Genomic DNA, 11,097 nt, shown 5'->3' with positions numbered 1-11,097 from the left:
AGAAAGGGGGGACAGAAGAGAGAACAAGTACAAAGACCAAAACAGACTACGACTGGACCCAAGGAACATAGAAGCAGTCTGCATCCTGAACAGGACTATACGCTTATTTTGATACATAAAGAAAAAGAAAATATTGTTTTCATTCGCCCTTATGGCCAGTTCCTGAGATCTGTTATGACACTGATTTTTATTAACGATGGATGAGCCTAAAGACATTTTTATCCTAACTTTTGATTAGGCTGGATTCCAAATAGCCTCTGTCATTTTGCGGGAATGCCATCGCCCACTTTTGGAGTCTAGAGCACGGCTCAATTGTGTTTGGATGATTGTAAATTATTACTGCAAAGTTTTTTACGTGCGCTATCATTCATTTCATCATCCAGCTTGCCTGATTTCCTAAGAGATTCACTAGCCTATCACATCTCGCTTGCGACTGGACCTGTAATAGCAACACAGATCGCTTTTCGCAGACTGACACGAGTGCCTCCTAAACGGGAGTTGGCACCGTGTGTGTTCTTTCTCAATCTGTTTTTAAACGTTTTATAACTCTGGACGACAACATTATTCACCGTCTGAAATGCTGCCTGTGACCCTTTTTTTTATCCTCGTTTTCCCCGCCGCGCTCTTTGTGGCCGCGCACGGCGCCGGGGACCTCCAGGGTTTTACCTTCCCCGGTGGAAGTACAAGTTTCGACCCAACAGGTAATGTAGCTAGAACACAAGGGAGACTGAAAAATTAAATAGGAGAGATGGACATCAGTTCTCACCCTTGTAAGCCTACTTGACAAAGTATTTGCATCGTATCCAAATCTGCCATCGCCAAACGCGCAGTTATAGTCTAGGAAGGACATCCAGCTTGTTTGCACATTGGTAGCCTATACGTCTTCTGTGCTGACATTTGCTAACTCTAACTCATTATAATTTTGCATTCTAATGATAAAAACTACAATTCTTTTCCCATACCATTTGAACCATTTCTGAAAGTGTTATTTATTTATTTATTTATTTATTTATTTATTTAGAATGCCGTTAAGTTAGAGATATTCTACACAGCTCATTTCGGAGATAGTTTCACATTATCAGAACACCTATTGGTTAAATTTGGGGTTTGAGTGTTTGCCAAACAGACATCTAGGAAACATGCATCTTTTTTTTCTCATTACATAAAAACTATACTATACTACTCTATATCTTACAGTACTTCATCTGTTTTTTTGTTTTTGTTTTTAATTACAAAAGTGTAATCTCATGACTCATCTAGCTGCTTTGTGCTGCAATACTCCAACAGTTTCAGCTCACCTGTGGAAATAGTTAAACTCAGGTCATATGCGGAGGTCTCACAGGGACACACACACACACACACACACACACACACACACACACACACACACACACACACACACACACACACACACACACACACACACACAAACACACACATGCACACACACTCTTTTCACAGGGCATTTGGATACACCATTGATATTTGATAGCCCACCCAGCTAAGAGGTCTCCTCACTGTTGAGAAATGCAAGTTTCATCAACAACCAGGGGATCAATGTCTTTGCTCTGTAAATTGGTATACATGTACTGGCTCTGGGAGTGAGCAGACGCTCACAAATCCTTTCATGGATCTTAGATAATTACATATTTTAACTATTGCCATGCCAAATAAGTATCCCAAAAAGAGCCACTAACTCATGAAACTAATACATTTGAAACAATGAATCAATCTGAGCCGTTCTCTCTGTTTATGTGTTTCATGCCTGATGCTTATCTACAGTTGCAGTCTGGTGCATCCTTATGCACAAGCTTACTCCTCACCCCTGTGCTAACTTTTGTTGAGCATGGGCTAATTGCAAAATAATTTGTGCCAAATAAAAAATATGTTGTTGCTTCTGAGATTAATGCCACTATTCTTTTGCAAAAATGTTCTAAGATTAACATCAGAAGTTATGTAAAATACAAACTCACTTTTTTTCCCAGAAGTCACTTTTTCCCATAGCTTTATGTTTTCTTACAGCATGGATGAAGAGCAGTTAATGTTACTGTAGCTGGGTTGGATTGTAACTTGAAGACCTTTGACCCTCCACTCAGTTCCTTGGAGCACCAAAACACACAGTCACAGAGACAAAAATGGGCTCTGACTCAGTATGACGGTGATGACGGAAAGCTGTGTGTCATCTTCTCCTGTATTGGTGTTCCCATATTCTGCTTAAGCCTGGAACACACAGTATGATTAAAATATAAATACAACAGTTGATTTGGCCATTATGACCGATTTTCTAGAAAGTCCTGCTGGCATCTGACACACATTGTCTTGTAGTGTTCTGGAGTTAAGGCTTGGACCTCAAACTCATTGGTCTAGCCCCTGCAAGCTGTTCCATTGTAGCAAACGTGTTTATTTGTGTTGTCATTGGCAATATGTGTTGCCATTTCACAGTTGGTTAAAACTGTAACGATAGAAGCCTAGTACCTATGATCTATAGGCACTCTATAGGCACTTTTTACAAACAGCAGCTCTCCATAACTCATTAGTCTATAGTGTCCACCTCCTATTATTAATTGTTAAATTAAATAACTTGGAAAGTACAAGAAAGCCCTGGTGCAGATTGACATTGGGTCATTGGACTCTGATATGATGCCAATCTCGAGCTAATCTAAGAGGAGACTTCTCTGATGTACTGTAGCAGGAATGAATGAATAATTGAATGTGCACACTCCATCTTTTTAGCTACTACAAATTGGCATGATTGATTGTGCATTCTCTGTATAACCAAAAAATCACAATCGCTCGGTACTGATTAAAAAATGAGTTGATCTGTCCTTGTGTCTGCTCTAAAAAGAGCACTAAACATACAAAACCAAGTGCTCAATCTATAGATCAGGTAAACTTGACAACGAAGCTTCATTAATGAATAAATGAAAGGTACTCTATGGCTACATTGAGTAAAATAATGACTGATATAATGTAATTTTCTCCCTGACCCACCTAGACCCCTGCATGGTGGTGTATCCACCATGTATGAGCGAGGCGGATCGCTACAGCCTGGAGGCCCTGCGGAGCATCCATCAGATGATGGATGATGACCAAGACGGAGGGATTGAGGTGGAGGAGAGCGTGGAGGTACACAACTCACTCTTCATTAAATGTTTACCCCATTTCCTCAGCTGTTGTAAATCCTTGTGCATGTATGTTCTTGCAAGAGACATGGTAAAGCAGTATAACAACAGGTGGTGGAAGAGTCAAATGCTACTTCAAGGATAGCAACAGTATAACTTTGCTTTTGGATCAGTGACAAAATTGGTTTGCACTAATAGAAGTGAACTGGTGACCTTTATGGTCATGCTTAACAGTATTACTACTTTTAATGTATTCATGGCACCAGCTTCCCTTATTCTTCAGCCAGTTTGTCATAGCTGTCACAAACAACTTGTAAAGATACACTGCTTGCCTCAGTGTTGTAATACATTTTGCAAAATAATTGTATTCAAGTTTATCAATTCAACATTGATTCAGTTATTCTGTTTCTTAATCACATGGAATTCCATGAAAAACAACAAAAACCAAACAACCAAATACATGTAAATGGTGAAACAAATGATCATAAAATTATGTTGTAACGCAAAGTTTGATACATTTGCCTGTTGCTTTTTGCAGACCTATAATATATTGCACCTCCCAAGTAGAGATGGTCTGATACCAATTTTTGGTTCCTGATACCAATTCTGATACCTGAACTTGTGTATCGGCTGATACCGAGTACTGATCCGATACCAGTTTGTCACATATTTTATTATGTTTTACCAACAGTATACCACTATCCCTGTATGGATGGGATATCATTTCTATCTTTGTTGTCGGTCTGGCTCAGGTTAAACTCTTTGTGAAACATGAACTTACACAAACAATGAATGCCACAGAACTTTCTTTTTTTTTATCCAGTTTGACAGTAAGTTATAACCAAAAAGAACATGAATAAACTACTTTAACATTTATTTATTTTTTTAATCTTAATTATGTGGTATCGGATCGGTGCATAATCTCCAGTACTTCCCGATACTGCCTAAACAGAAACATCTCTACTCCCAAGCATAGCTTGTTTCTACAAAAATATTTTGTGAATGAGCCAAAAGTAAAACACATTTTTCCTTCATTCATGTAAACAAGTGAATCAGTGGGACATCATTTGATATGTGTGTGTGTGTGTGTGTGTGTGTGTGTGTGTGTGTGTGTGTGTGTGTGTGTGTGTGTGTGTGTGTGCGCACATTTCCATGTGCGCCTTTGTGATTTAGTTTTTTGTGTTGAGTTTGGGTTTTCAGAGTAAATGATATCCAGCGAGTAAGTATTTCCAGAGTTGTATGTGACTTTGGTTGTAAATCCAGAAATCTTGAATGCCTTTACCTTCCAGAATGCAGTTCAATGATACAGTTACATCGGCTCGGGTTGCGGTTGCCATAGAGATTTTGGGCAGGGCTCCAACAATTTTTTTTTACAGCCAAGGACACATTCTAAGATAGCACGAACACACGCATGCACGAAAGCACGCACACACACGTACACACACACACACACACACACACACACACACACACACACACACACACACACACACACACACACACTCTTTTCACAGGGCATTTGGATACACCATTGGTATTTGATTATCTGCGTACATTCTAAATAAATACAAACTCAAAACACCCTCTCCTTTTTTCAAGATTGAAATCTGAGTCCACACTGCAAAACAGTTTTAGTAACAATTATTTTTTTCTGACTGTATGGGCTATGTTTTTTTTCTTTATTTTCACTTCCTTCTTTTGTTTTTTGCAGTTCATCATTGAGGACATGAAACAGCAGCAAACCAATAAACACAGCCACCTGCACAGAGAAGATCAACATATCACAATTGAGGAGCTCTGGAGGGGCTGGAAGTCATCTGAAGGTGTGTGTGTGTGTGTGTGTGTGTGTACGTGCGTGTGTGCGTGTGTGTGTGGGTGTCCCAAGGTGTCCAGCTCTTCTTTGTTTCACTTTGTCTTCTTTTCTTGTCTCACTTATCAGTACATAATTGGACTCAAGATAATGTGCTTCGCTGGCTGAAGGATTTTGTTGAGTTGCCCCAGTATGAGAGGAACTTTAAGGACTTTAAAGTCAATGGAAACACACTCCCCAGGTGAGGAAATTGAATGATGATGCCAATATGAAATTACTTAAGTTCAGGTGTATCATCTCCAAATTGGCCCCTCCCATCAATTTCTTATGTGGGAGACCTATACTAAGAGATTATGAAAAACATTGTTTTCCTTTGTTCTTCCTCCAGTAGGAGGGCCAAAGCAACTTTAGGGTTCTTCCCTCTAGCATAAATGTATCTTGAGTGCAGTAGTCCAACCGAGTAACTGTAAAAAAAGTCAGTTGTAATTGGAAGTCATATCAACACGCTAAACTCTGACACCTTTGTGCAGGATTGCAGCCAATGAGCCTTCATTCCTGAGTGGCCATCTGAGGGTTCAGGACCAGAGAGACAAACAGAAGCTCAACATCAAAGCACTGGATGTTGTTCTGTTTGGACCACCTACACGTAAGGAAAAGTCCTCACCCTGTCCCCCCTCTCTATGTCTCTTACTTGTATGTGTTCCTATTCTGCCAATTTGCCTATTTAGTTTGCATACCTATAACTCTCCCAGCTTTCTTGGATTTTTCCAGTATGTAAAGGACAACTACTAACATGCTCCCATTGCATATATGATCCCTCCACCATTAATAATCATGACCTTCCATTTTACCACAGGTCCCCCTCATAACTACATGAAGGACCTGCTGCTCATTGTATCAGTGGTGATGGGAGTTGGAGGCTGCTGGTTTGCCCAGGCCCAGAACAAAGTCAGTAAGGTCCACATAGCCAAGATGATAAAAGATTTGGAAAGTCTGCAGAGGGCTGAACAGAGCCTCAAAGATCTGCAGGAACAGTGAGTAATCATTTTTATTATTACATTGACTGTATTGTTCGATTCCCCTAAAAACATTTTATTTTCTCAGACTGGAGCGAGCACAGGAAGAAAAACGTAACGTCGCAGAGGAGAAACAGAACCTGGAGGAGAAGATGAGGGATGAGATCATAGGGGCGCAGGAGGAGGCTTACCGCCTTCACGAGCTGAGGCAGGGAGCTGTCAGTGAGCTCAGCCGCCTCCGATATGCAGAGGAAGAGCTGGTGCAGGTAGACACACAACTAGAGCAATGCTGCACTAGACGCTTGTCATCTCTGCTATAGTTTTGGAAATTGTAAAGGTTTTAAAGGAAATAATGTAAGGTTTAACAGCAGTTTTTAACAATTATTCTACATACTGATCTTTAACATGTGACTGATGCCATTCCCTCAGGTCCGTGGAGCACTGAAGCAGGCAGAGAAGGACATGCAGGCTAGCTGGACAGCCTCAGAGGCCCTCCAGCTGTGGTTACAGCTGACACATGAGGTAGAGGTCCAGTTCTACAATGTAAAGAGGCACAGAGCAGAACTACAGCTTGGCATTGCCAAGGAAGAGGTACTGTATGAAAAAGGGACACACACATAAAAAACACACTAGTTAAATGTAGTGTGACTGCACTGGGTAAGTAGTAATTGCAAAAAATGTATGGGCATTTATATTTTCATATTTTCTTTTTTTTACAACTTACCTACATACCTATCAACTGACCTGCATCCATACTTTCTTGCAGGCAGAGAAGATTAAGAAGAAGAGGAGTTCTCTGTTTGGGACTCTCCATGTCGCACACAGCTCCTCTCTGGACCAAGTTGATCACAAGATCCTGGAGGCAAAGTTAGTCAAAATTACCTCTGAAAGTTTGGTTTGTGTCTGTCCCAGTAAATATGTAACATAAATCACATAGGTCTTTGTATATCCCAAAGGAATTCCTTGTCTGAAGTAACAGCCTGCCTACAGGAACGCCTCCATCGCTGGCAGCAGATTGAGCGCCTCTGTTGCTTCCCCGTCATTAGGAATCCTGGCCTAACTAACCTCACTGCTCAGCTCTATTCAGATCCTATTGCCCTGGGGTTTCCCAGAGTTCCCCAGCCATCTTGGTCATGCCACAGCTCTGATCATGGATCTATGGAGGATCTGTTAGAAGAGCCTGCTTCTCCAATCTTACCGCATATGACAGGTAAGTACATAGCAGTGATGACTTTTAGATTCTTTAGTTGGATCCCCATTAGTTTCACAAACAAAGTGTTATGATCTTGGGCTGGCTATGGCCTGTGTTTTGCATAATTTGCATACTCATCAAACCATTAAGCGACCACTCATCACAGTTTTTTATTTTAAATGTATCACCCACCTGTATGTGTCTTGTGTCATGTATGGATTAATCAGCTCTGCTAATTGATTCATCTTTTGCCTTCCTCCAGTTCCAGTTCCACCACTGAAGCGTTCTCCACGAACACGGGGATCCACCATATGTCGATCACGTCGTCCTGGCGCTATCAGTCAGCCATTGGCTACAATGACCTCTCCGGACCCTGACCTTCTTATCCCCATCAGAGACCCATACACATGCGAGGAAGAGGGGCTCCTCCGGAAAACTCCAAAGAAACAGTATGTCTTCCTGCCCAGAACTTTTAGAGGCCAATTTGCTTTTACACACTACTCAAGCTAAACCACTGTCCATCAGTGACTATTTGTTCATTCCTTGATTCCTTCCTTCTTCTATTCCTTGTCCTTTCCTTCCTCTATTCTTCCTTTCATTTCTCTTACTAATAGAGACTCCCAAGAGATGTCCTCAGACACAGAATATATGACTTCACCTCTTCCCAGCAAAATGTTCCCTAGTCCTACTGTTGACAGTTTATCTGAAAAGCTCTATTATGATGAAACTGAGCTGTTTTCAGACAGCTTCATTAAACAGAATTTGAGGAAAGAAGAAGAAGCTGATGTTGAATCTCCAGTTCGCAAAACTTCTGTTGAAGAGCTTGAAGCTTGTGTAGATATTTCCTTGGGAAAGATGGCAAAAGACAAAGTGTTGGACACTTCTTTGGAAACCCCCTCTTTGAAGACATCCAAAGAAGAGTCTTTGATTGATGCTACATCAAGGAAGATATCCAGAGACAGGAGTGACATGGATTTTGCTGTTAGAAAGGTGCTTTCCAATGAGTTGGATGCAGATTTCTCAGCCAGAAAAATAGAGAGAGATACAAAAGGGGGTTTAATGGACACCGCTTCAAGGAATGTATACAGAGAAATAAGTGATTTACCTCTGGATGTGAGAAAGATTATTTGGAAAGAATTAGAAGCAGCAACAGATTTGGCACCCAGGAAGTTATCCAGAGACATGATGGGGACTTCAATGGACAGTGCCTCAAGAAAGATGGTACAAGATGATGTTGAGCGTCCGTTTAACTCAGTATCCAGAAGGATTACAAGAGATTCAATGGGATCGTCCCTAGACACAGGTACTGGAAAGAGTCAGTGGACTAAAGAAGACTTCCAGCTTGATTTCTCTGTAAGGGCTTTAGCAATGGACAAAATGGTTGAGGCTACTAGAACACCACAAAGAAAGATATCTAGAGATGAGCTTCAGTATTGTAAAGATACCGCTTCTATAAAAATACTACCCAAAGAGAGATTTGAAGCACTTATGGATACCTCGTCCTCTACAGAGAAGCAAGAGTGCAATATAGAACCATCAACAAGTAGAAAGATACCTAGAGACGAACTTGAGATGCCTGCTGGTTCTCTCAGAAGGAGAATACTCAGAATGCCAAGAGATGACATTGACTCTTCCATAGACACTCCCACAGGAAAGATCTCCTGGGATAGAGTTGATGTTCCAATGGACATACCTAAGCAATCAATACCGAGGGAGGAGTTGAGAGCATCTAAATCAGGTTCATCTCCAGGTCGAATTGGACAGCCAGACGTTATGATAACCTCCCAGGTACCATGGGAGTCGCCAGCAGACCTTTTCACTGGCCCATTGAGCCAGCTAGTGTATGATGGAATCCTTGAGAAGTCCTGCCACCCCGTGGCTACGACCTCAACCAGCCTCTCAGCCTCAACACCCAACCTGCCCCAGAGCAGGCTGCTAGCAGAGGTGGAGCCACCATTGCCACCACCAAGGATTGCTTTCCCATCTCCTGCATTGGCCACTGAGACTGGACATGAAAGAAACAAACATAAGGAAAAGAGCAGGAAATCCTTAAAGCTCAAAAATCCTTTTAAAAAGAAAACCGATTCAACTCCAGAGAAGCCTCAAAGTGGTCTTCAAAAACTGTGATGATCAACTTAGAATGTTTTATTTTTTATTTTTGTTCATTTTATTCAACTGAAAAATTAGAGTTTTAGAACTTCATTGACAATATCTTGAATGGAAAGTTGAAGTAGATTTATTTTCTTTTATGTCTTTCTCTTATGTCTAATGTAGACATTGGTTGGTAACATATTATTTTAGATGCAAATTCTTTGAGGCTTTTCCTATGGTTGAAGGATTGAATGATGTTTAACTGATGCTGCTTCTGTATAACGGAGGCAATGATTGAATTCAGTTTAAACCTCAATTGAAGACATTTATTGCAGTATAAAATCAATGCATTCTATTCCAAGATAACTTTTCTTTAATTTAGATATGTCCCAATCACAATTTTCCCCACTTGAGTCAGTATTCAAAGTCGGGTCTGACATTTTTATGAATTTCTTCCATACAGCTGCTTGAAAAGGCCCTGGAAAAATCCATTTTGTAATAGGGTTCGGCTAATTAGTTCTTACAAGGAATAATTGGGTCTTAAATGAACATACAAGTCTCTGTCAGAATTAGAAGTTAGTTTTCATTATTTCACATGACACATTTCTGTATTTGTGTTCTTCCCATTGGTTTGAGGTGGGTGGGACTCAGTTGGGAAAAATAGAGTGATTTAACATATGTGCATGCACCATTCAGGATTTAGCAACACTTAAATCAGAATCTGATAACAATTGTGGGTTTGTATGATTATCCAATTATCAAACTACACCAACAGAGTCCAGATTACGGACATTAGCAGAGTTTTAAGGTTTAAGGTTTATAAATAAATAATATACAGTATGTGGTAGTTTTTCTATAACTTATTATCAATAATATATATTTTATTGATGCTTATTTAGTCTTGGCTATTTATTGTTACTCAGGCTTTACTTAGGTTTTTGCACTATATAGCCTGCAGTAAAGAATAATTCCTTTCCATAAAAAATAAAGAAAAATAAATCCTTTTAATAATTTCATTTCACATTTTGTATAGCTTCCAATAATGTTTTGTATATTTATGAAAAAAGATGTGTCAGTGTTGATATGTTGTTTCAGGAAGCATTGAACATGGTTGAGACAGCCGCTTTTCTTTGATTGCCAGTTAAATTCAAAGGCTATTTTCAATCAACATCACTAGGTTTAGGGTGTGGTTAACCAAGGAAAATGTTGTTGAAATATACACAAAATTATATATGTATATATATATATATATATATATATATACCCCTTTCTCATTCAAAGTGTTTTCTTTTTTTTCATGACTATCAACATTGTAAATTATCACTGAAGGCATCAAAACTATGAATGAACACAAATGGAATTATGTACTTAACAAAAAAGGGTAAAATAACTGAAAACATGTCTTATATTCTAGTTTCTTCAAAGTAGCCACTCTTTGCTCTGGTTACTGCTTTGCACGCTCTTGGCATTCTCTTGATGAGCTTCAAGAGGTAGTCACCTGAAAACATGACTGTCCGTCATTTCTTAAAGTACTGATGGCCACTTGTTTCTCTTTACTTAGCTGATTGGTTCTTCCCATAATATGAATTCTAATAGTTGTCCAATAGGGCTGTTGGCTGTGTATCAACCTGACTTCTGCACAACGCAACTGATGGTCCTAACCCCACTAATAAGGCAAACAATTCCACTAATTAACCCTGACAAGGCACGCCTGTGAAGTGAAAACCATTTCAGGTGACTACCTCATGAAGCACACTGAGAGAACACAGAGGGTTTGCAGCACTATCAAAAAACAGACATGAATATAAGACATGTTTTCAGTTATTTTACACTTTTTTGTTAAGTACATAATTCCATATGTGTTCA

At 39.8% G+C, this 11,097-nt stretch overlaps 1 protein-coding gene across 2 annotated transcripts; it reads left to right on the top strand.

Annotated features, from left to right (window-relative positions):
• On the top strand, positions 1–11,043 carry stim2a (tromal interaction molecule 2a). Of its 2 annotated transcripts, none has more exons than XM_032525215.1 (12): positions 1–701; positions 2,996–3,126; positions 4,834–4,945; positions 5,062–5,173; positions 5,463–5,578; positions 5,789–5,966; positions 6,037–6,214; positions 6,378–6,539; positions 6,715–6,815; positions 6,905–7,158; positions 7,409–7,589; positions 7,755–11,043. In XM_032525215.1, exons 1-12 carry the CDS (start codon positions 578–580, stop codon positions 9,265–9,267), a joined length of 3,162 nt encoding a protein of 1,053 aa, XP_032381106.1. In that variant the 5' UTR covers positions 1–577; the 3' UTR covers positions 9,268–11,043. The 2 variants fall into 2 exon arrangements, with proteins under 2 accessions (XP_032381106.1, XP_032381099.1); XM_032525208.1 differs by having other exon boundaries at positions 7,403–7,589.
• Positions 11,044–11,097: the final 54 nt, after the last annotated feature.

This window comes from Etheostoma spectabile, chromosome 2, assembly GCF_008692095.1.
Source record: "Etheostoma spectabile isolate EspeVRDwgs_2016 chromosome 2, UIUC_Espe_1.0, whole genome shotgun sequence".
NCBI classification, from domain to species: Eukaryota; Metazoa; Chordata; class Actinopteri; order Perciformes; family Percidae; genus Etheostoma; species Etheostoma spectabile.
This window is presented reverse-complemented; position numbering and strand designations above follow the sequence as displayed.